This window comes from Centruroides sculpturatus, unplaced genomic scaffold (genome assembly GCF_000671375.1).
Source record: "Centruroides sculpturatus isolate CEXI.00-Female unplaced genomic scaffold, Cexi_2.0 scaffold942, whole genome shotgun sequence".
Lineage (NCBI taxonomy): Eukaryota > Metazoa > Arthropoda > Arachnida > Scorpiones > Buthidae > Centruroides > Centruroides sculpturatus.
Genome location: NW_019385478.1, coordinates 182,171 through 209,404, shown reverse-complemented (window position 1 = coordinate 209,404; position 27,234 = coordinate 182,171). Strand labels below are relative to the sequence as shown.

Sequence of the window (27,234 nt, the reverse complement as noted above, 5' to 3'; positions counted from 1 at the left end):
TTAAATTGCCTGTATGTTACTATGGATTAGTAGAGCAGACACACTGCAGACCACAAGTGTCAGTGTACAAATATTGCCTGAAACCAACCAACAAGCTAAAAGGGCAACTGCAACTTTAAACACTCATTGTGGACATTTAGAAAATAAATACATAGTAATATATTACTTTGAGTCTTCAACTGCTCTTCAAGATCCATTTTCTCTTCTTCTAATTTACTTAACTTATGTTCGAGTTCTTCTTTCACTTTTATGTACTGTATCTGTTGATTATTAAGAGCTATTGTTGCACTTTTATATTCTTCTACTAATCTATTGGTGACATGTGTGTTAAGAACTTCATTCTGCACTTCCTAGAAAAGAAAAAGTAATAATTAATTTAAATTTTATATGAAAACTTCATGTATCACAGGAAATCAGATGGCTGTAATCTAATTGTTTAAACACTCTCCCTCATAAAGTGAGATTTGGAACACCTAATTTGCAGCTTTATATTATTCCAGAATGCAGCATGTCTACTTTAAATAGTTATTTACTGTATTTCGCCAATTGCAAGATGTACATTTATTAACGTACCTTATCATCTCTGTATCACTTCAGTTACGTAGACTAACAAAACTACAACTGTTTGATTCAACTAAAATTTAAATCCTCATTTGAAATGTCCTCAAAATGATTGTATTATGCAGCATTGAAACAAAACATGCAATGTAAGCAGAAGAACATGAAAATGATGCTTTGGAGCATACATATATATACAGCAGAGTCTCTATAATCTGACATATATCAGACTGGCAAGTAACAGATAACAACAAATTATCAGATTACTGGAATTTGAATGTACAGTAAAATTGCAATTGGTTCACAGGTTACTTTATCAAATTAATCATGATTCTGACTGTTTTTCAATTGCATGTGAAATAAACAACTAGTCCATCAATTGTCAAACTGACAAGTGATAGACTATAGACACACTACTGTATCGTGTTCATATAATTGCTGTGTTCGAACATTTGAAATTTTGTATTCCGGTTGAAATAATCAATCAGAATTTATTATTCTGTTACTAAAGATTCCTAATGATAATCTATAAATTAGACTGAAAGTGTTAATCGAATATGTTTTTGCTGTGTAAAGGTGTTGTTTATTTGAATCCAATAAATGTATCTCCACACTGATATAAACTAGTTAACATGTTGCTAGTTTATAACAATAAGTACATACATCTATAATTTTTATTATCTGTTAATTCTATTTATTTTCCTTCTACTTAATTTTAAAATTACTAATTAAATTTAAATTCAAAAATAATTATAATTTCTTAATCTTATTACCAAGTCTGTTATCCTCTCATTCAGTTTCTTATTATCGGTGCTGATAGCGTTATCGGTGGTGTGAACTTCATTCCGTAACTTACTGATCAGCTTTTCTTGTTCACTCCTGAATGCCGACACTATTTGCTCTATGGTATCTTTCCAACTCTTGTTTTCAACACCCTGAAATTTTTACTAATTATAAATATTTGAAAATATTTATATGTAATCAAATTAAAAAATTAATCGTTACTTCTCTGATAAGTTCTTTTAAAGAATAGATTTCGTTGAGCAGCATCTGTCGTTCTTGGAACCATTCTTCTGAAGTCAGACAAGACTTACCGGTCTCTGACGATGGAGTTAGATGATGCTTAAGCAGTTGCCTTTCCGTTAATGACAGAACCTGAGTAGTTCGTATTTATTATTTACAATTATTATTAAGAAAAGATAATACTTGTAACAAAAATTGTATGTCTTTACAGACTTATGTAAAATAAATATGATAGACAAAAAAATTTGTTTTAATGATGTTAAAAATCAAAATAAGTGATTTTGAATATACCATTGGAAAAGTTTAAAAGATCATTATTATAGTAATAGATTGAATTCATAGAGTAAGCCAATGTAACGTTTAAATAATCTACCAAAGGTGCTTTCCAGGAGAAAACTGTCCTTTATTTAGGTGTTAGACATGTGAAGAAAACATGAAAACTCCACATGACCAGCCTGTTGGTAAGATGTAAACCACTGTTCAGTGGTTTTAACGTTTTAATGTGTTTCTTACATGTTATCAACATAATGGTGAGTTCTTCCATGGTGTACTATAGTAATGTTATTTGTGTTTACGACAGGTTTCTATAAAAATAAAATATACGTAAATAAAATAAATAACAAAGAAATTATTTTTGTGATAACTTCATTTGCTTTATATGTCACTCCACTAATTTGAAAAACCTCATACAATAATTTGGATTAGAAAGAATTCATTGTATTTTGATTTTAAACTCCATTAATACAAATTTTTCCACATTTTAAACTTGTGGATCAATTTTTGTGTTTTTAATGTAAGATACGAAAAAAAATATATATATTTACCTGAACACCTTCTTTGTAAACTTTCTTTAAAAGTTTTTCTATGTTACTCGGTAGTGCGCCATGAATGTCTTCTTCCGTGCATACGGTTGTATTCTGCGAGCTGGATATATCAGAATTAGACGTGTCGTCTCTTGAATTAAAGCTTCTTCTCTCGGAATTCAAATCAGATCTAGATTCTGAAACATCAAATGTAACCATTAATCTATATCTTCTTTATTTAATAATTTTAAAACAATCTGACTTATATAAAATATGTTTAAGACATTTTCTGCAATGCAGTAATTACACATCCTATGAATGTAGACACATTTTCCATTTTTAATATTTTTAGGATAATTTCCTTACAAGTATTTCTAAATAGTCAAAGCTTTGTATATTAAAAGAATTTATTTACACATCTATATTAATGAATTTCATTTTTAAACCACTGAGAAGACTATAAAAACAATGTCAGATAAATTTAGATAAGTTGAATTGAAAGAATATGATAATGTCCCTTCAATTCATGGATGATTTGTTAAAGAGAGAGTGCCTTCTGAGAGAACATTTCTATGGAAAATTGGTTCCTATTTTGATGTGAGACAGAGAAAATTCCACCTGATTGGATACAAACCCATAACTGACTGCTAGAATTTAATGAGACAGTAGACAGGTTATGACATCTACAAAATAACTTTGTTTTTATCCAGAATAAACTAATTACTTTAAGAATATCAACACAATAAGATTATATAGTATAAGAGGAATATTAGTTTATTATTTTACTTAAATATTAATATATAATTTAAAATTCCTTTGACAACTCCTAGTATAAGTGGGCCCAATCTTTAATAAGATTAATCAGTATAGTAGAGGAATGGAGAACAATGCCAACTCATACTATCTCTGATAAATTAAAGAAATTTATACAGGGCTTCTATAAAATTTCGAATAATGCATTACAACAGAATGGAACAACTTTCTGTCCAGAAGTGACTCTCCGACATCAGCTGCATATCCTCCATCACAAATTACCTTAACTCTTATGCTATAAAATGGAAAGACAAGCAAGGACATTGTAAGAAAAGATTACTATCTCCAGCAATTCTATCACTATCACTGTAAAACTGACAAATTAAATTATTAGCTTGTAATTATGTATCACTTTAACTTTTGGTACAAAATAATAATGAAAATGATGAAACATTACTTTTAATTATTAAATTAAGCTTATGTATACAGTAGAGCGTCGTTTATCCGAATCAAATGGGGAATGAGGTTGTTCGGATAACTTATGTACGAAATTCGGATAACTTATGTAGAAATTCGGATAACCGATTATGTACAAAAAAATATATTAACCTGTCCTGTAGGTTAATATATTTTTTTCCCGTAGGTTAATATATTATTGAAATTTTTCTCCGTTGCATGTCCCTTCACATTGAATTTTCGTCGATGTTAAGCCTAACGTATATTTTTTAAAATAATAATTGTGGCTATTGTATCGTTAAAAAATATTTCTTTATTTCTTACAAACAAAATAAATATACTGAAAAATATAAAAACCAAAAAATATATACTTTAGAAAATGATCTACTATCAAAAACGTTCGATTCAGCATGACACACAGTCCTCAGAAAAACATCACACAAAAGTGCCAGTGCTGTCAGCTAAAAAAACACACACCAACCAAAAAAAAAATATTGGAGTAGCTCAAGATATAGCTAAAGATTGCAGCGCCACAGCACTAGCGAAAATTTAAATTTGCCGACTGGAATGCTTTCGGATAACCGACGTTTTGGATAACTGACTTTCGGATAAACGACTCCCTACTGTATTTATAACCTAACCTAAAGTATAACATTTATACTTACTTTGCAACAAACTCTTCAATGTTTTAATTTCATGTTTGTAATTATTCTCTAGCTGAGCCAGTTTATTCTGATACATTTCTTCAAAATTATTTTGTAACACCAAGATCCTTTCTTTCATTTCATTATTAGCTCTTTCAATTTCATTTTGGTGTAATGCAATCAATCTTTTCTTTTCTTCTTCCCAATTTCTTTTCAATGTCTCTTCGAATTCCTTCATCGCTTCTTCTTGCTTTTCCTGGGAGTTAATTCTTTCTGAACAGATCTGTTTTTCATACTGCGATTTCATGTAATTGATGTTCTCATCATGTTCCAATTCCAATTTTTGTTTTTCTGAATTATGAGTTCTTGCTAACTCTGCCTTACAGTTCTGCAGCACTTCTTGAAAATGATTTTTCAGTTCTGCCTTTTCGTTCTCATGTTTTTGTTTCAAGCTACTTTCGAGAGAATTCAACTTTTCCTTATGCAAGTTAATTAAGACTTCTTTCTCATCGTGGAATATTCCCTCTAAGTGTGATTTTATGTGACTGATTTCCTCTTCATGTGTCTTCTGTAAGAGTGATTCAACTTTCTTTGCTTGTAAATTAATATCTTCTATTTGTATTTTATAGTTTCTCTCTATAATTTCTTTTTCCTCTTTACTTTTATTTTCTACCTCAACCAGTTTGTTCTGAAGTTGTTCTAGTTTCATAATTAAGTTTGTATTTTCTTCCTGAAAATTCGTCTTTAGTGTTGTCAACTGTTCATTTAATGCTTTACATTCTAGGCAGTTCCTTGCATCTGATAGTTCTCTATTAAAACCAGTTTCTAGTTCTTCAAATTCTTTTCTCTGTAAGAAATTTGACATTTATATACGATATTAATGACTATATACTTAACATTACAGTAGAAACTTGAGTATCCAAATATATTGGAATTAGAGACTTTCCTGATAAACAAAATTTCAGATAATTTGGAAACTTATTTTTGTGTTTTGGGTATGTAAAGGACCATGAATTAGAGTTTTGTGAACCATAAATACTGTAATGCAATTACTGTATTTGAAAGTAAATTAATTTACTCAAAATCTAGTCTAATGTTATGTATATGACCCAGTTTTACAACACTACAATTAAAAAATGGATGGTCTGTTATTGTCTGGAAGTTCCAGTTATGTGGAAAGTTTGATTTCTGTGTTTTATACCTTATGGTACAAAAACAACCCTAAACATTTGTTTCGATTATTTATTTTTTGAAAATTGTTTTGGATAATTCGATGTTTTGGGTAATCAAGTTTCAACTGTAATATAATGCATATTAATAATGATAGCACTTTTAATATTATATATTCAATCTTTGTTCAAAATGCCTTCATGTTCTTCAGTTTTTCTCAAATTTCTGTAAGATTTCCCTCAACATCTCTGGTAAATCCCTTAAAACAATTTTCCTTAACCTCCTCTTTCCAGAAAATCTTATCTTACTGTCAGTTTTAATTCAAATTTTCCCAAAATCTCTTACTTCTTCATCAGTTTCCTTACAATTTCTTTAAAATTCTCTACAATATTCAGGGAAAAATTTCTAAACAGGGGGCTTCACTTTCTCCACAAGTAATGAAATTAAATAATTAACTTCTGAGTGCTAAAACTTGGCTATTTAGTGGAATAGATATTTCACGGAAAAACATAAAATACATATTTGAATTTCCATCGAATGAATAAATATTTTATGCTTATAGTTCAAATGCCTGATATATACAAGTATGATTGTGCAAATCTGAACTAATTGAGACCTGTAACAGTGTCAGAATGACAGTAAACACAACCAAAACTACTACTGCATGGTTTGGAGCATCATCATGCTTAATGGTCGCACTGAGCTCCATGTTTTTTACAGTAGTGGCATTGCTTGCAATGCCACTACTGTAAAAAGATACAGAGACAAAGATTTGCAATCTTACGTGATACATTTCTAAGATGCGATTATGCAGATTTCATTTTTATAAATGATAATGTTCAAGCACACAATGCTACATTCATTTATTACTTTCTTGACAGTGAAGATAGTTGATGCACGGAATGAGTAGCAAAATCTCTAGACCTAAATCCCATTACACACGAGTGGTATGACAAATGAAGACAAGTTGCATATTGTTGCCTCCAAGAAACACTTCAGGAGCATCAAGATGCTCTTGTTCAAGAATGGGCTTTGCTCTAAATGGAGCTGATAAATGATGATATAATGAAAATGAGCAATTGCTGTTCAGTGTATGTATATGTAAAAACTACAATACTCCACTTACGGATTATATTCTACATCATTCTGATCAGTGGTCCCTGAGATATTGGCATTAATGTTTTGGACAGAAGTGTATATTAAAACTTTTGAGAAATAAAATTGCTTATTAAATTTTTTATGTAGATAATTATCAAAAATTTTTAAAGAATAATTTACTTGATTGTAAGTTTCTTCCTGTAACTGAACCAATTCCTTTTCTTGTTGATCCGCTATTTTCTGTATGACGTCAAAATCCTCTTGCAGTTTCTCCTGAAACATATAAAACAATATATAATATCAAATTTTTAGATTATGACCCTATAGAAAAACATAGAAAATGTAAACACATCACTTTACATACTAATCTATGGAAGAAAAGCAACTGACAAAAAATACTGGTCAAAATGATATTTTTTTATTTATTCTAAGTTAGTTTTTATCCATTACTTTATTTTAAAACATTAACAATTGAGAGTATTTGTCAAAAACAAAATATAACTTCTTGTATTTTAATGCCATTATTTTGAAGTGACACATTAAAGCCAGTTGATACTCCAATTGCAGCTTGTAGCATGTGAATAGTAGAGCTCACTATTAGAGCACTCATTATTAGAGCACAGTATGCTCTAATAATGCCATGAATGATGTGTTACATGGTCTGTGATTTAGAATGTAGCTCCATTACCTTCCAGAGTCCATATAATTGACTCCGTCTTGTCTAGTGTAAACAAGATAAATGTTTATTATTCACATCAGTCTCATCCAGTTGACATATACTGACAACAACATGCTGTATACTCTGGTTGTAGACCAGATTTTGACTATAAACTCTTATCCAAAGCTAAAGTTACATGTAAGATAACCAAGCTACAGTTTTGGGTAAGGGAAAGGTAAGTGTAAGCACTATAAAGCTGCAGCTTAAGGCCTTGTGCCCTTGTGCTTTAAAATTTACTATTATTTAGTGAAAAAGAAAGATGGAATTTATATGTTAGGGCAATGAAAAGTTTAAATCAGCTTGCTCTTAATTGCAACAATTCCATACTGGAGTTGGATTATAAACTGGCCTTTACACTTGAAAAAATTATTTTTTAAAGCAAAATGCATCACTTAAAATACATTAAATTGACGTAGCCACTTGTAAATTTCTTTGATTTTCATTTCAACCAGCAATGTTAACAAGTACTACAAATTAAAAAGGGTCAAAATTATGAAAAACAAATGATGTATTTATATAAATAAATGCAAAAACCACAAAACCAGAAGGAGGAAAAAAAACCAAAGTTTGGATGCAAATTAAAGCAAAGAATGACGTTACTTCCGGAAACGATAACATAAGACTTTCACCAAAACAAAAACAGAAATAACCAGACATCCCCACGTGCACAATAATTGGCTAAAGATAATCTTACCGGCGGCTTGCAGATTCGGTCGTCTTTCGTTTTGCTAGCCAAACCCTGAAGACGGGTAAAAGCAATCAGCACCAAAACCAATAATTATTATGTTAAACAAGAAAGAATTAAATTTAATTAAAACATATTTCTTTTAAATTATAAATAATAATTTTATAATCATTTTGATTATTTGTTTTGCAATATTAAAAAATAAAAAAAAAATGCTATAAATTTTTAACTGCAAAGCATAGATATATCGTCTTTTGAACTGATAAAATTAAGATGCGGCATTCTATAACAAAGACAGTAAATGGTTTGCAACAAAGAAAACATGTGCAAAAAAACATGCATTTTACAGAGTGATAAATTAGTTTTGGTTTATTAAATTTATGTTTATAAATTAATTATAAATTAAGATGAATCAAAAAACTAATTATTTATACAAAAATACAGTATATTTTTAATCCTTTTTGTAATGAGATAATAATAGGACCTTCCTTTTTGTGTCTTAATAAGTTGACTAGACCATAATGTGCTAGCCACTGAATGAGGATGGACGTATTTCAGTCAAACCATCAATGAAAATTTTTGTTTATGATTTCAACTCAAACCTGAATCCTCCAGCGCAAGAGAATAACATCCTTATAGTGTTTTTCAATAATTCATTAATGTATAACAATGCCAGCCAGACAGCTCAGGTAGTTAAGATGTAACTCTACTACTCTGTAAAGACCAGAATTGTTTGGGGATGGTCTATCACAAATAGGTTGGGCCCAATCTCTGGCCACCCCATTGTGGGCTTGGTTGAATCCACGACAGTCTTAGAAGAAAACAATTTTAGTGCTAACAGGTGTTATTTTGTTAATGTATAATGTATATTTTTGACCTGTATATATGTAAAATAATTCTAAATACGTTATTGTTTAAGAAAATGGCAAAAATGTAAACAATATAATCACCAAATTAATAGTTTACAATATACAGTATTCAATGAAAAAATAATTGCAAAGTGAATAAGACATTGTCATATTTTAATTGTAAACCACACATTCTAAACTACATAATATAAAACATAGAACTTCAGCGGTATCTGTCATTCATTATTTACATCCCACTCACAGTTAAGATGACTTGATCCAAGGAACTTGCAGTATCAATCATGTGGTATCATCACTGATTCTCTCACATTATTAGCTGTTTGCTTGTGACTTTACTGCTAAATAAAATATTGCCAGATCCACACTAAGTTTCATAATTACCAGCAAGACGAAAGAAAATAGGAGGATCAGGAATTATGGAAATTGTCCATCCATTTGTGGGAGGAATAAAAGAAAATACCATCTGAGATGTAACAGAAGTTAGAGGAAAGTAGCTACACAGAGTATCCACTGTCATTAACTTGCAATCACATGCACTTATTTTTAACATGTGTAAGTGCATAAAGTGACAGATTCCTGCTAATTTTTCAGACACAAATTATACTGCATGTAATTGCCATTCCTCGAATTTAATAATTCTGAAAAATCCTGTAATTTACATTCTTTTCACATATGAAATTTTAATGCAATACATAGTTTAGTTTACAAGATATTGTTTTTGTTTACAGAACAATATCCTTTCAAATTTGCAATAGCATGGATTATTGCAAAGTTTGAAGGTGATGCAATACAATAGCACGAGCTATCACATTGCTTATTTTCAGCTGAAATGACTTCAACTGGAAATAAGTGATTGGAGGGCTGAGCTGTTGTTTCTAAGAATGAGAAAATTATTTTTCTGTGTATTTTTGGACACGAAATAAATTTAAATTGTTGAAGATCATAGTGTTCATAAGCTATCTTACAGTAAAAGTGTTCAAAGTCTTAGTGACTTGCAGACTGCCATGTCATTATGTCATGCACGGCCGACAAACATTCATGATGTCACGAATACCTCTTGCAACAATTATGAAGTGTCTCAGAATTGCCACAAGGTGATGATGTCTGGTCACAAAAAACAACATCTGAGCAGAAAATCATCTTATAAATGTGGCCATGTGACAATAAAGAAAAATTGTATGTGACCACATGTATAAGGTGACAATTTTAAGCAGTGTGGTATTTTGAGGATCTGTGATAAATGGAAAACATTTTTTGTTTTGACTGAATTTTTGCACAGATGGATAATATGTATCATGAGGATATCATACTTACTTAGCTGTGGTTAATTTGGTGAAAAATGCTCATAAAATACTAGAATGGGAATGTAACAAACTAGAAATAATACATTAACTGCCTCTGCAGACAAATTAGTAAATCTTAAAACGTATTCAAAAATATTTACAGTAAGATAAATCTCTGTATGCATAGCATACACCAGTATATTCTCCACACAAATGTATTACAAGCCATTCTAGTCAGACTATGCTTGCTGCAAGACCAAGTGATTATGACATATGCACAAGTGAGTATGTCCCATATTCACTCAGGATGAATGCAACAAACAGGAGCCAAATTTTTGTTAAAACAGATTTCATAGCTCACTGTAACTTTAACTTGAAAATGCTCTAAAGTTTTAAATCTAAAATTAGAAATGAGTTTGATAGTTTCAAATGTTTAAACTATGGTCCTTTTAATTGAAATTCTGGACTAGTAGAAGAGATATGAAAGTAAGATTAAAAGCATTTTTTTCATAAATGCATTTAAACTTTTAGAATTTAAATAACTGTTCCTCTATATTGTTTAAAAAATCTTAAAGCTTATTTAAGCTAACATCAAAAAGAAATAAATTACAAGTTTTACTTTAATTAAAAGTAATTTTTAAAATACATAAATGTTTTCTCAATAAACCCCATTAAAAACTAACTAAATTATTATTATACTTCAAAGTTCTCATCTGTTTCATATTCCTAAATACAACTGTCATGAAAGCACAAAATATACTAATGTGTTCATTGTGTATGTGGTGCTGTATTTATAAACTTGTATGCAATGATTAGTGTATATTTTTATATATTCGGTTGTTCGGAAAGTAATTTCGTTTTTTTTTTTACCACTAGATGATTAGTCGTATTTTTTCTGCCATTTTCATTCTAAACCGTATTATCGTTATATATTTTGACAGCTATCATTTTAAGGCTTATTTGTAATAAAAATTTGTTTGATTTTGTGTAATTCTTTATTTTTTGTGTAAATATGAAAGATCGAAAGCATCATTTTCAGCATATTTTGCTCTTTTATTACCGAAAAGGTAAGAATTAGTGTTGCAACAAATAGTATATTCGGCCCCAGGCCGAATACCGAATATTCGGCCAGGAGCGTGGCCAAATAGCCGAATACTCGGCCAAACTATTCGGCTTGATTAACGCACGTACAAAAATTGGCGCACAAATCGCGTTATGGGGAGGACCCTGCTCTCTATTGCCCGCTGTTAATACGCTTCGCCAATCGCGTTAATTCTTGACAGCTGTAGCATACAGACAAGAGCGTCATGGCAGAATGTAATAAATAGTCAATGCCATCAATGTCAATCGTGGCCATCAATGCCAAACAATTGTTGTCATACACTTTGGAAAGCTAATAACAAATGATATCAAATGTGAATAACAATAAAATGACCTACACGTGTAAATAACGGAAAAAGAACAGAGAAGGACTGTGAAGTGAAAATATGAAAATAAATATGAAATTGAGTTGATAACATAATGAAACAAAGTCAGGCAACTTATTTGTGCAAAATTCGCCAATGCCAAACAATTGTTTTCATATACTTTGGAAAGCTAAATGCTTGTAATGAAAGTCACTTAGCGTGCACGGGCAAAAGCCTGGGGCCATTCGGGCTACCAAGCTGCCTCGAATCTGTAAAATCATAACTGTGAGACAGATAGGACATCGGTATATGATGTCCTATCTGTCTCACAGTTACCGATGTCCTATCTGTCTCTTTTCTCCGTTATCACCAGGCTATGAGTCACGTAATTATAAAATGGAAAAACTACGACAGAAAAGTGACGAATCGAAAGTATCGTAAGCCGCATATTATGATGTATGCATATGCATACGTGGACTAGAGAGATGGAGGAAAGAGAAAGGGAAGAGCAAAGACGAGCACTTAGAAAGGATAGGCAGGGTCAGACCCTCAGATGTGTGCGACTATTCTCAAACGAATAGGTGTGTACGTGTGCTGATCTTTGTAATTATAAATTGTGAATACATGTGACTAATATTTTTTTTTTATTTTGTGCATGTTATAAGTTATAAATGAATATAAACAAACAACACTAACCTGACAACATTAAATCTAAATACCAAAATGATTAATTTACTGTGTTTTTGTTATTTCTTACTCCTGTTTTTAGGTATTCGGTATTCGGCTGAATCGTGATTAAATATTCGGTATTCGGCCGAATAGCAAAAAATAGGCCGAATACCGAATAGTAACCGAATATTCGTTACATCACTAGTAAGAATGCTGTTCAAGCAAAAAAAAAATTGTGTGACGTGTATGAAGAAGATATATTGACAGAACAACAGTGCCAAAACTGGTTTACAAAATTTCGTTCTGGCAATTTCAATATTAAAGATACACCACGTTCTGGATGGCCAGTTGAAGCCAATGAAAACAAAATAAAGGTACTGATTGAAGCAAACTGCCGAATAACAACACATGAAATCGCTAAGAGATTAAATTTGTCAAATTGAACTGTTTATGATTACTTGAAACAAATTGGTTTCATTTCAAAGCTTGATATATGGGTTCCACATGTTCTTAAAGAGAGACGCTCTCTTTAAGAACAACCAAAAAACAATTTAACTGCCATTGAGTAAACAAATTGAGTAATATCATCAAATAGAAAAGGGGGCCAGAATTGATCAACAAAACAGGTGTAGTGTTTTACCACGATAATGTCAAATTTCACACAAGTTTGGTAACTCATCAGAAACTGTTATAACTTAGATGGGACATGCTATCTCACCAACCATATTTGCCAGATCGAGCACAGTCAAAAGTCAGATTATTACTTGTTCCGGTCTATACAAATTTTTTTTAACTGTAAGACATTTACTTGAAATGACAATGTCAAAAATCACTTGGATCAGTTTTTTGTAAGTAACGATCAAAACTTTTATGAATATGAAATCATGCTACTACCAGAAACGATGACAAGATGTATTTGACCAAAATGGTCAATATATAATTCAATAAAATATTTATTTATTATAAAAATATTGTGTTTTTTTCCAAGGAAAAAAACGAAATTACTTTCCAAACAACCCAATAATACTAAAAATATTAATCGAAATTTTCATAATGGTAAATTCTGCATACAGAGAAATGTATAGAATGTCACTAATTATACGTATTAAATAGTACTAATTTTCTGGCTATAACAATAAACTTTTTAAATTACACTTTTAATTCAATAATACAGTACAGTTTCAAAACTCCACTACCAAATTTTGAGAAGTAATAGATCTCAGAGAGAAATGGATTTTAAAATCAATAAGTGTCCTCTGACTCATGGACAATCATGAGGAACATTGTCCAAGAGTTTCAAAGTCTACTAGTGGTACATAATACACGCAAAAAATAAAAATAAACATATCTTAAAGAGTGTCAACAAACAAGAGTTGCTTCTCTACAACCATTTCTCTCAATGAGACCTGCCATCTCACCAAGTTTGTTAGTAGAGTCTTAAACACCCTATATACAAACAAAAAGTTATAAGACAAAAGTTAAAAGCTACTGATAGTATTTCCATCCCTGTACAAAAGAAAATTCTTTACATAATGTATCAGAAAAAAACAAATTACATTCAAGAATTCAACTTTGTTAGACTGAAGAAGTTTCCATTGTATAGGAATGAAAATATTCATAACATTTAAAACTATTTTGCTAATGTCCAGTAAATATATTTTTTGTATTCTGAAAAATGCAGCTTATAAAGTTTATTGAATTAAATGACAACTTCACATCTTATCATTATTTGATTATTATTTTACAGGTGTTTTGTCAAAACAAATATGACATTAACATAGCAGTAATTGTTATTAATATCAGTAGAAAGCTGTATGTAAATGAAATAAGTGATAAAATATTTAGTGTTAAAAAAATAATTAGCCTTAACCTACAATTAGATAATTAAGTTCAAATATAATTCAGTACTTACATGATGCCTGTTTAAACTTTCCAATTCTTTCATTAATGTATTTATCTGCTGCTGTAAATTATTCTTTTCTGATGTAGTTTCGGATAACGCAAGTTGCAAATCACTACATTTCTGACAGTCACTCAATTCCGGCTGCTTATTTTCTTTCTGATGGGTAAAAACAAGCATTTTTGATATTATAGTCACTCAAAATATATAAGTAGTCCACAGTTAATACTGTAAATGCATTCTGAAAGTATACGTTAGCAAAATCCTATATACAAATATAACATAGAAATATATCAAATTTAATTCTCGCATAGTAAACACTAGTATCGTGTTGTATTTGATGGAAGATAATTGATGGAAGACTTGCCATGTGTTTTTAGAACACAACAAGATACTAGTGTTTACTATGCTAGAATTATAAAACAGGACGCAGCTTCAAATAACAAATCAAAATATCAAATTTAAGTTTCCTTTCACTCTTATTATTTGTTAAATTCACAGAATAAATCAAAAGCCTGTAATTATGCAATTACACATAGAAGCATAACGATAAAGATGTGAAGTTGTCATTGTCTATGTACTGACACCATCATCATCTTGTATTTACAGTTTGTGATAATATCAATAAAGGATTAAAATCAGCGATAATCCCAAAAAATTAAGGCGATTTTAAATACAAACTATGCCAATTGGCAAAAATAACATAGAATACGGAAGTGCAATTGAATACTCTGTATATGGATCTACCAACAATCTTCGATAGAACCACATCACACCAAACAAGTGGCATTTAGTTTAAAAAGTCCTGATAATTAATGAACAGCACTGAAACAGAATGCATTAACTAAGAATTACTTGAACATGAAAAACTTCTTAAATACTCACCATTGTCTGTTTCTCTTTTTCATTATCATGATATGTTTGTATGAGGCCTTGTAAATTGTGAACTTGTTGATTAAGAAACTCTATTTCTTCATTCTTGTCGTCGAGGAGTAATTTAGCATAGTCGGGAAGTGTGTGACTGTCGTTATTGGAACGCAATTTCTCCACTTCTTGCTGTAAAGTTAGATATTAAACTTAGATTTGGCTTTAAATGTTGTTATTTCATCAAGCACATTTTTATATAAAGAAATTTTCTTTGCTGTTTTTGATATTTTCTGCTAGAAACTGACATAGTTAACTTGTAATGATAAAATAAATATCAATTAAAATCCTATTGCAAAATACAATGTTCTGTCTAATGTCTCTAGTTTTGTGGATTAAGTTTGAAAAAAAAATGTGAGTATTATTGTAAAAGAAAATTCTTCTAAAAAGTTAGGTATTATATTACCAAATCAGTAAAGTTCCACATTTGCTCCTGACATATATATGGTCCACACTTGATTTAGCCCACACCTGAGCCAGTATGTTAGGAGTAACCCTTTCAATGTCATCCACAATTCTTGTATGCAAGACTCTTTGTGTCTAGCAAGACAATAACATCAAACATAGACGGTACTGTAGCCATATGTACACAGTTCAGAGGGATCCTACTTTTCTCTACTGTCTATCTCCTGCCGGCTAAACACTTCGTGTATGGCCACTGTCTTTCTTGTATGTATGTATGTATGTATGTGTCTAGCATGCACAGAATCCTTGACACACCCACAAAGAAAAAAGTTGAACAGGATGATGCGGGGTGATTGCGCAAACAAAAAATGGCAATCCAGCAATCTAGACTGTGGCAGTGGAGGTCCAAATTGTCACCATGTAGCAGCAATGGCTGTTTCAAGCATAAACAGATAAAATTTGCAGTATTGACCAATGTTTTCTGACACATTTTACTTACATATCTGAACAAATGGATTTTATAGAACAGTTTAAAACTAGAAACATTCAAGAGGAACACCCTGCAGAACACTGACATTCACAAATCATACTAATAAAAAGAATACTTATATAATATAAACTAAAATAATATAAAAAATTAAGGAATAGTCATCCTTAGCATGGTTTAATAACTAATCAACAGTACAATGTGCAAATGTGAAAAAAAAATTGGCATAAATCTTCTCTTCCAGAAATCCTGAATCAAAATTATCATGAAATGATGGCTTAATTGCCTACCCTCAGACAAATTATTTAGTATTTAATTATTAACAGCCTAAACAAGGCCTAATAATTTAGCAGATCATCTGGTTTTAATCAAAGGTCGAGTTTATTGAGCCATTTACACAGGCTGCATTGAAATATTTTTCATTATGTTTATGAATACTGTAATTTAATCCAAACTGCTGATAAAACTACAATATTAGCACATAAACAATATTTATGTGCTAATATTGTACAGATATATTAAAGGTAACTACTGCTTAATGAAACTAATATATTCCAAGAACTATGCCATTAAATAAACATCATAAAATATATGATATTGTCTAATACTCATATAGGCTATATATATATATATATATATAAGCCAATGATAAGTTTTTATGTATCTAAACATATGTAAACATAGAAAATGTATAAGCAGCTATTACGTCAAGAAGGAATGGCCAAAGCGTAAAATGTTTATTCCTAGACAGAAAAATATCGTTCATGCTTCATTAGTCAATGCTGACATGATTCTTCTACCTCCACTTCACATAAAGTTAGGACTTTTCAAAACTTTGTCAAGGCAATAAATATAAACAATACTGGATTTCATTATTTAAAGGAAAAATTTCCTTGTATAAATGATGCTAAATCAAAGCTGGAGTTTTTGTGGGCCCATAAATAAAAACTTTAATTAAAGATGATAAATTTGAAAGCTTGTTAAATGCAGCTGAAAAGTTAGTGTGGAAACCATTCAAAGATGTTGCACAAAATTTCTTGGATAGCTCCAAATTACTGCAACATTGTGAATGGGCTCTTACAATCTTACAAAGTTATGGGATGTAATATGTCCCTCAGAATGCATTTCTTGGATTCCCACCTGGATTTCTTTCCTGAAAATCTTGGTGCTGTCAGTGACGAACATGGGGAGTATTTCCACCAAGACATTTTTATCATGGAAAAAGGTATCAGGGCCAGTGGAATTCAAGAATGCTTGCTGATTTCTGTTGGACACTCAAGAGGGATTCTCCAAATGCCAAATATAGCGGAAGATCCACATCTTGCCATTTTAGAAAAGATAAATAAATAAGTGTATGCATGTTGTCTAAATAAATATATTTTACATTTAAATTGGCTGTCACAAAAAACCAGATGTGATGAAGAAAAACTGTTTATATATTTAAAAATAGCATAAAAAATTCTATTAGGATCAGGTATTTTCATTTGTGTGCCAAAAAAAAAAAAAGCTTTTATTTTGTTCCCAGTGTTATTTATATCAATTTCACTTACTTTCAGATCGGTATTTTCTTCTTTTAAGGAAGATATTTCTTGAATGAGAGTTTCATTTTCACTACTATTAAGATTGCTTTCAGAATTAATTATTCTATCCTTCTCATCCAACTCTTTCAAACTGTCAATTTCTTTTAACAGTTCTTGTATCTATAAGAAAATAAAAATGTAATTAATCAGTTCTCAACTTATTCTTCAAATATTATGACATATACAATTATAATGATGAAAAATGCTATTTTAATACGATAAAATAATGAGCAAATATTTATTATGATATTGTCACAATGCCAGGCTGCAATTTATAATCATATTTTAAATTTATTTAATTTAAAATATATGCTCTCCACCTTAAATTAGTTGTGTTTTGCACTTGTAAATCATACTTTTCCTGTTAGCAATAGAGTCATCTATCTAACTCCTTTCAGGGGAAAATTTTTGAATTGAAATAAGGTGCCTTCCAGTTTGCATTGTATACAGTGAATCGAGGTCTCCTGTCTCTAAGTCTTTCACAACTGGTCTCAGCTTCCATCTATCTAACTCTGTTCTTGAGATTAAGAAACAGACAGATGAGCGACAGTGGGAATTTATAGGCTACAGCCTGCTGTCCTGGAGATCCAGGATTGAATTTGGGCAGTCAAAAAACACCAGAAATATTTCACAAGCGGTCCACCCTGGATAGGTTATGTTGGGCCCCATTCCTCACTGCCCTATTACTCCATTACAGGCCACGCCAAGGCCATAATAAATATGGAAAAAAGACCCTCTTAGTGCACAAAGACAGGAAGATAACTCGAAAATTTGTTTCCATTCAAATAACAGGTTTTCACATCTTTGGGTGAGTTAAGTTATTATGAAGATGGTAACATTAATACATAGTAATTGTTTCAAACTTACTTTGTTATTTAAAAGTTCCTGTTGCTGTCGTTCCTTCAGCAGATCCTCTTGAAGCTGAAATATTTCTATTTTAGTATGATTGCCGACATTCATCTGTCCATTCAAATGATGTCTATGCTCCTCAATTTGAGCTTTGAGTGCTGAGATTTGCAGTAGCTGGTTATTCACTTGCTCCTGAAGGGCGATCTTCTCGTGAAGAATTTCCTAAAATATGTGGTTTATGATATTACTTTTAAGAAAAATATTACAGTTTAGACAAATTATACAATTAAACTAACATATATTTGTCATTCCCCTAACTCAAAGCAATATCTATAAACAACAGAATTCTGATAGAATTAAATTTTAATTTCAAATGATAAAAAATGGCACCTTACTTCATGGGTTTCCTTGAAAGTTTTCAACTCTGTTGTTAAATTCTTATTTATTTTTACTAATTCTTCTTCTGCTTTGACTAAGTTATCTAATTTATCTTCGAAGCGTTTCATTTCATCCCAGTTTGAAGTGCTTGGAGAATACACCCTGATGTCGTCTACAAGTCGTAGCGATGCTTCGGACAGTGGTCGAAGCTCTCCGTCCTGCTCGCTTAAAGAAGTATCACTGGGAATGGGACTGCTGCATGGATAGGATAATTTATGGAGTTGTAATGAGGACACGGTGCTATCAATTTTTACTTCTAATGAATGTATCTGTATAAATCAGATGTGAATAATATTAAAAAAAAAAAACAATTATATTCATGATATTATATACAGGATGAATAGTAAAGTCTTTTTACAAACATGTAACTGACAAATATGGATAACGACAGTTACAAATGTAACCTATAGTTATAGCAAAGTGACTATGCACTACAAGATGAAACTGTTCTCAGCAACCCCAGTGGTAAAATTCAGAAGTTAGTATTTCAATCTCAAAAACAATGGACGATACAGAAAAAAGTCAATTACTAGGTTGTAGAGAAATGCATAAATGAATAGCATGAATAAAAAGTTAATGTGCAGATTGAGCAGTAAATGTGTATTTCTCATGAGTTCATTTATTTCTCATGTGTTTATCTACAGTATAACCTGTGTATTTCTGTTTCCTATGTCTTTGTGCAGCATTCACTAATGTATGTCATATCTTTTGTGTTACTCACACATATCAATGTATAAGGACTTTACTATTCACCCTGTATGTTATTTAATGCTATTCATTATTTAATGCTATTCATTATTCATTTTTAAAAAGGAAAATTTTAACAAATACAGTACTAAATATATATATAAGTTTTTAATCTACTCAACATTGTATAATTTATGTACAAACACACATACACAATAATTATGAATGAATAGATTAATTATATTATCAAAAATCAAGAATTTAACTTACTTAATTTGAATTTTATTTTTGTCTCAACTTACCTCCTCTAGATTCAATGCATTCTACATTTCTATAAGTCAAGTAGTTTTGCGATCAAATTTTGCTGCCTTGAAATTTAAGAATCGGAGACTTTATGTCTAATTTCATATGCTTTCTTTCCAAGGAGATAGAAAGTATTAAGACAATAAAAATTGGTACTGTATAAGATTACATCTCTGATCATACGAATATAATCGAAATTTTAATGATATTTTGCACCAAAAGTGATAATCTTATTCTTAAATGAAAACTGACCAATAAATTGTAATGGTTTCAAATTTAAAAAGTAATGATTTCAAAATGTAACAAATGCACCCGTGACCTGACAACTTAGTGAGTTATTGGCCAAATTTGAGTTTATCTAAATGTATCTCATTACTTAATAAACAATTTAAGACTATAGAATAATGAGTCTTTTGATGTCCTTTCAGAATATTTTCCTAAGATGTAAGAAAGGACATCAAAAGACTCGTTATTCTATAGTCATGAATTGTTTATTAATTTTATAATTATTGTCCTAGCAATTTTATCAAATGTATATTATACTTTTTATTTGTACAAATGTACATTATTATATTATATTTTATAAAAATTTTATATTCCACCAAGTATTCTCACTACTTAATTAAATGTGAATGTTAAGATGCTAAAAACTGCATGACAAAGTTATACTATTTCTTTTAAATGTCTGCTGGAAGAACAATGGTGTTCAAATTAATTCGTGTCACAAAGATAAAAAAGCAAACAACTTGTAATTTTTTTGGAAGCAGAATAATAAAAACTGCTGTTGTTATTAATAGTTTTGATCAGGGAATCATTCAAAACTTTACATTACGATACAGAAAGCCTATCGTGCAAACAACATTGTGTGTTGCAGAAGACAGATAATGAATGTCAGTTTAGTGTGAACCTGCTAAATGCAATGCAAATGATCAACAAAGCTTAAAATAAAGTTCCGCATGGCATTGCAAATTGCTTTGTAAAAGTGGATTTTGATTAACAGTTTGTCAATGCTTCAAATAAATTGAAATTTCCAAATGAATCTGTCAACTATATCAAAGAAATCCTGGCTGATCTCATTATAGTAATGACTATAATGTTTCTCAAACTTTTTTTGGATCATTGCTTATTAGTAGTAACATCCTGTTCTGTGTACACAGGAGCCCTCAGCAGGGCTTTTTTTTTTAGCCCACCAATATGAAGTAAAGCAAAATAACTGAAATAAATATTTGTATGTTTTCCTGCAAAAATGCCCTCTCGGATAATTCAAATGTCCCCAGGGGGATAATATCACCTACTTTGAGAAACATTGGTCTAGAAGAGTCATGAGTGGCTCACAATCTGCAGTTAGGTTACCGTGGATCTAAAGGAAGAGTTTATTTAGAACATCATATTGAGATCAAACATATCAAAAATGTTTACGTGCTCTTTACATACAAGCACTTTTGGAGCTATATTTGACCCATAATCAATAAATCAATTAAATAAATAAGTTTGTCCTAAAGATTGACAGTTAGGCTGATATATCATATTACTTGTAAATTTAATAATTTAGAAGATTCTGAAGATTGAAATGAGACATGAACCCATGTGTGTCATGCATATAGATATATTACTAGTTATGCTACATGGACCTCCGTCCAATCTTTCCTTCCAGAACTATATTACTTAAAGCCCTATAACTATACAAGTTAAACATTGTTTTATATACTGTATCTCATTAGTTTTGGAATGGACCTTAACTGTTCAAAAAGCATAATTCTTATATAATCATGTACATATTAATATTTACAGATACTCACATAACTGTGGAATTCTTGCAATAGAGATTGGCAATTCTTCATCTGTTCGAGCTGCTGACCTTTTGATTCCAGCTGTTCTTTCAAGGCTTGAACATGATCCTTTAATTCATTATTGGCACACATTGCCTGCAGTCTCTCAATCTCATTATTAAGGTCTGCATTTTCTTTCTCATGATGTAACAAAGTTTCTTCTAGGTTAGCAATTTTCTAGAATATATTTATTCATTTTACTAATTTGTATGTATCATTTAATAAAGTGAGTTAGGTGTATGATCTTCACACAAATCTATAGAGTAAGATCTTACAGAAATATTGAGTTATAACGTACATATTTAATTTTCAGAATATCATTATATTTATCAAAATGTTTACTTTATATCCAATTACTTTTCATATTCGACTATATTAAGATATATTCAGCTACATTCTAGAATTAAATATTGGCTTAGAATGTAAAAGTATGTTATAAATGCCATCTAACATATGAATTTAACCAAAGAAAGGATTATTTTTATATAAGTAGATTATAGAATATATAATTGGCAATGCATAACTGATGATCTTTACAGATTATTGCCTTTAAACATGTGTCAAATGCAAGTTTATCAAGTATTACCAAGCATTTTCTATTTCTACAGCAAACAATTCAGTTGTTATTCATATAAAACTGAAACTTACCTGACAGAATGTAGGTTATTTATGACACGATGTAAGTACTAAAACATATAAGAAAACATTTCTGTTTCTAAATTATTCTTAATAATACGTTATGTCTTATGACTCATAACTTGTTATACAATGTAGTAGAAACTATCAAGGTTTCTGTGTATTACTTGGATAAATGGTTTGATAGTTATAAATATAATTTTAATTAAATTTAGAATAGGGAATTGTTCATAGTTTTTTTATAGTTTATAATTTACAATTATAAATGATAAATTAGAATCTTTGTAACATTTTCTGTGAAAATGACTTTGAGAAACTTGATTGCTTATGATATTTTAAAGGAAATTAATATAAAAATTAAATTTAAAAGATTAAAATATTTCTTTTAAACAAAATTTATAAAAAATAAAAAATAAAATAAATTTTTCTGGAGCCATTCCAGTAATCAAGTATGTTTGACCTTTGTTAAAGGTCAAATGTACTCTATTGTTTTGTCTATACTTGCATTCAAGGTTTATCTTTTTTTTTTTTTTTCCTAATTTAGTAAATTTATTTTATAAAAAAAATCTATCTCCTAATTTACTAGACTGGCATTGAAACTGGCTTAACATTAATTATTACATAATTTAGATACAAAATTTCTTCCAAATTGTAAGCTACATTACAAACATTACTCAACGATTGAAGGTAAACTACATATTATATAAATACTACTCAGGAAGTTTATATTTCAAGTTTATTGTTAACAATATGAACAGAAAGATTGTTTTATATCACAGTTTCCTAAGTAAGTAAACATCTAAAAAACTGACTAATGTAAAAATCATAAAAGTCAGGTTACACGAACAAATTAATGCAAAAATAAAATTTTTAAATACAGTATGTTTACATGTCAAAAGAAATTTAAAAAGTATGAAAATAAATTAGTAGATATCAGAGGTATGATTTGTATGGATGTCATACATTTTTATACTGACTTAACACAATGATATCAGTCATGCGGACAGTCAAGTTAAAAGATACACATTCTACAGTGTAAGTTTGTTCTCATTTGTTTATAAACACCTAAAGATGAACCATTAATATTTGCAAGCACATGGGTTTAAATAGTTACAGATTTTATTCTAATTAAACATCATTTGCTTATGCTGTTTATTTAGAAACATTAAAAACACATTGTTTATCATTTTATTAGTAATAAATGACTCTGTGTAATCAACAAAATCATCTACAGGTCCAAGAAGCCCTAAAATTAATTTGTAATTAAACATTTTCTGGGACATTTTTTCATTCAAGCTAAATCTCCAGGTTTAAAACACTATTAATTATTATTCTTGCAAATTTAATGATTAAAACATTATTAATTTGTTTCCACATATAATATTATATAATCTACATACAATAAATAAAACTATATTGGCATAGCATTTTTGCTTGCTTACTGACATAAAATGTGTTTGAGTAGAAGCAAACTTCTTACAGAGAAGCAGAATGGCATCACAAAGCATTATCTAAAGAATCTGAATTCTCATAATAGTAAAAATACTTGTACTTACTATAAGACATTGTACTTTAATCTTTTATATCTAGAACTGGCATGTGAACAAGTGAGCATTGCTCAACTATTCTTGAAGAAGTTTATCATCATCTTGTTGGACTAAAAACTACTCTGCTAGTACTTGACTTGTTTTGCCATTCCAATTTTGTTCTGTAAGCTCTGTTAAAATTTTGCCATGCCATAAGAGGTATTCATAACGGAAAGTTTTTCTTGCTTTTAGAAGTGTGGCATTCCAAGAAAGATATAAATCACAAATGCACATTCTGATGAAACAATCTGCAATCCTTATTCCTCAAAAAATGATGATGCCAACCAATAGTGTCTTCAGTTACTCACTGTTGTCAGGTTTTGACAATTGACTAACATTGCTACAAGAAAGCTTTCCTTAAGCCATTGGCTTTTGCCAGATATAATACAAATCACAATACTGCTTCTAATAATTTATTTTTATTAGAATTATTTTAAATTACCATTTTCTTTTCTGCTACTCTCAATTATTTTCTATAGAAATTTTTGATTCGTTGATCAAAATAACTAAAGATAATGTGTAATGCTAATTTTCTTAAGGAAAATATAAATTATGAAAAAAATGCAGTGTGTGTCATAAAGCCGAGTACACATGTACAAGTATATCTGGCAGGTATATCTGGACAGGCATGCTTGTTTGGTATACCTGAATGTGTAAATGAAAAACTGACAGTTCAGGTATATTAATGACAGTCATTCATAAGTTCAGGTATACCCATACATATGTATCCAGCTTCAGACATTGTAGTTGGGTGGTCAAGGGCACCTGGATTGAAGTACCTCTAGTAATATAACCTAACTTACCTGATTTAGTTCTTTTTCGGCATTAATCTTTATATCTAACTGGCATTCCAATTCAGAAATGATATCTCGTAAATCGTGTATCTTATCCACAGACTGTCTCAAGTCCGCTTCTGCCTGCTCTCTTTTTTTCAAGATTTCTCTTTGATCTTCCATTTTGCTTTTCAGTTGCTGTTCTAATAATTCAACCTACAAATTATGAATAATTTAAATGGTTACAATATTCGTTAAATTGTTACATAAAACTAAAATCTAATTGATACATCTTTTGTGTCCAGTGTTTGCTCAATAAAAACAAGACCCCCCCATTGTGTAGTGAGACCTTTGATTAATCAGGATACCCAACTTAACTAAAGAACTGGAAAGTTTCATAAATAAATGTACATTAGAATCATGAACTCTTAATTCAAGTGACAATTTTTATTTGAGCAAAGCTCTGCATAAATCAAAAAGTATGTTGTCTGTGATCAAAATTTAAAGCAACTGATGACCACTAAACACGACTTTTTGTTATGTTATGACAAACCCATAGATCAAATATCAAAGGAATTTTTAATTTGATCTATGGGCTGAGATGTTTGAAGTCAAAGTTCACAATGTGAAGGCAAACTGCCAGTGTATGATGGTCGCACATTAGATGTTAATTGAGTTTCTGATTGCTTTCGATTTACATTAATTGTCACAACAATTTTTTATTTTAGATTTATATCAGTATTAGGTCCTTTGAACAGTTCTAGCTTTCTACACACTAAATAATTCATTTTCATTTTTCCAGAAAATACCTAGTTTACCAAGAGATTGAGATACACAGGCATGATGCCCTTAAAAAAGGACTAAAGACAGGAATGTTGCTAGGAGACCAACTTTCAAACCCTCTCAAGAAGATTGAAATAGTAAGAAGGATGGAAAAATAGCAAAAAGGGCAATGCATGAAAGAAACCTCATAGTAAATGAAAGATATGGATTGTGTATATCTACATCTGAATTACATATTTAATATAAGACATATTTTACTATGACATCATATAACAGAACTAACTGTACAGTTGTTTTTATTAATCACAGTTGGGGAGCATCTGTCAGTGTTGTCATCGTTACTAATATTTTTTTTTATAGGCACGGTATAATTCTCTGTATTTTTAAATAATTACTCTAGAAAATTGTTTAATTTTTGCATGGTAGAGGAGACTGTGGATGCTTGGCATATTTTGGTTAATTGTGGGCGTCTTAAGGTGTTAGAGAAGAAATTTTTGGTTGCATTGTTCTTTTCAAGTCTTTTTATCTGAAGATTTTATTGGAACCTTGCTTTCAATTTAAAGTATTTCGTTTTCTAACAAAGTCTGTTGATATTTTGTTTTAGGAGACGTGTTTCCTCTGCTTTAAATTTAGTCTTACTACCGGTGTAGTTTGGGAGCATCTGTCAGTGTTGTCATTGATACTAATATTTTCTTTTTTATAGGTAAGAAGTATTCTTATTAATAATTAAACTATTATAATTTATTATTATAACTATTTTATTAGTATTATTATGTTTTTCATTATAGATGCTCCCGAATTTAAACTAGGTTTAAGCTACTTCTAATGTAATTTAATATTGTTATGTATTAACTGTTTTTGTGATTTTATGTTCAATGTAATTATGTGATTTGTATTTGGAAGATTGTTTTGTCTCTCCAAATCATGGAAATCTCCAGTATGCATAAATAAATAAATTAATTAATTAATTAAAGTTCTCTGTTTCTTCATTTACGAAAATAATTTCTTACATTTGTGATATTAAAGCTTCGGAATTCTCCTCTATTAGACAATTTCTATTTCCGAGAAGAGTTTAATTTATACTTGTTAATAGAGTTTGATAAGAATACGGGGTGACACAAAATACATTTTAAAATTATTTCAAAAACACTGAAACATGTGTATATTAAATTATGTTATTTAAAATAAGGTAGGTATAGTTATTATAATTAAAATTAATTTTTAATTTCTTTTATTAAAATATAAATGTGAACATGTCACCTGTCTCTAGTTCAAATTATACACTAAATTAATTTATTATACAATTTGAATTAGAGATAAATGAAGAAACTACACTATATTTTTTCTTTTAACTGTTGCATCCTTTGGATGCTAAGAAGACTGTTTATTTGTGCCAGTCTTGAGTTCAACCAGCCCATAATGGTGCAGCTTATTGGCTAAACAGCAATACTTTTTATTTCTAATAGAAGAAAGCATAATAATAAGTTAAATATTTAATTACTTCTCTAGACAGTCTTTCGTCGTTATTTTGTATCCGGTCTTTTTCTTTCACGATCTCTTGCAACTTTTTAACTTCTCGCAAATACTCGTCTCTTTCCTGTTCACGTTCCTGGGCCTGTTCCTGAGTATAAATGATTTTGTATAAGAAATTATAGTCAAAACACAGGTAATAATTACAAAATTTGCATTTTTTTATCTAAAAATTGTTAATTAATTCATGAAAAATTCTACAAGCTATAGAAATAATTAAATAATATGAAGTGACCCTAGTTTAACATTTTATTATAAATAAACAACAAACTATATAAATGTTATGCAAGTTTCATTCAAATCAGTATCTGAATCCATTTATTATTATAATTATTATGTATTCAATACATTTCCTGTCAATTTTAATCTCCTTGATCTTATTCCAAAGT

At 30.0% G+C, this 27,234-nt stretch overlaps 1 protein-coding gene across 3 annotated transcripts in view; it reads right to left on the bottom strand.

Moving 5' to 3' along the window:
• Positions 1-27,234, bottom strand: part of LOC111639347 (A-kinase anchor protein 9-like) — a 71,429-nt gene that overhangs the window by 10,363 nt on the left and 33,832 nt on the right. For 2 of the 3 annotated variants that reach the window (XM_023385215.1, XM_023385217.1), the window contains 15 exons: positions 26,817-26,936; positions 24,563-24,748; positions 21,508-21,714; positions 18,676-18,987; positions 18,299-18,502; positions 17,402-17,551; positions 14,921-15,091; positions 14,048-14,194; positions 7,918-7,962; positions 6,686-6,778; positions 4,259-5,084; positions 2,406-2,581; positions 1,564-1,713; positions 1,332-1,493; positions 167-350 (listed from right to left, as the gene is read on the bottom strand). In XM_023385215.1, the coding sequence (XP_023240983.1) occupies positions 167-350; positions 1,332-1,493; positions 1,564-1,713; positions 2,406-2,581; positions 4,259-5,084; positions 6,686-6,778; positions 7,918-7,962; positions 14,048-14,194; positions 14,921-15,091; positions 17,402-17,551; positions 18,299-18,502; positions 18,676-18,987; positions 21,508-21,714; positions 24,563-24,748; positions 26,817-26,936 (3,133 nt within the window). The remainder of the gene's footprint in view (positions 1-166; positions 351-1,331; positions 1,494-1,563; positions 1,714-2,405; positions 2,582-4,258; positions 5,085-6,685; positions 6,779-7,917; positions 7,963-14,047; positions 14,195-14,920; positions 15,092-17,401; positions 17,552-18,298; positions 18,503-18,675; positions 18,988-21,507; positions 21,715-24,562; positions 24,749-26,816; positions 26,937-27,234) is intronic. The other variant, XM_023385216.1, reaches the window with a different exon arrangement.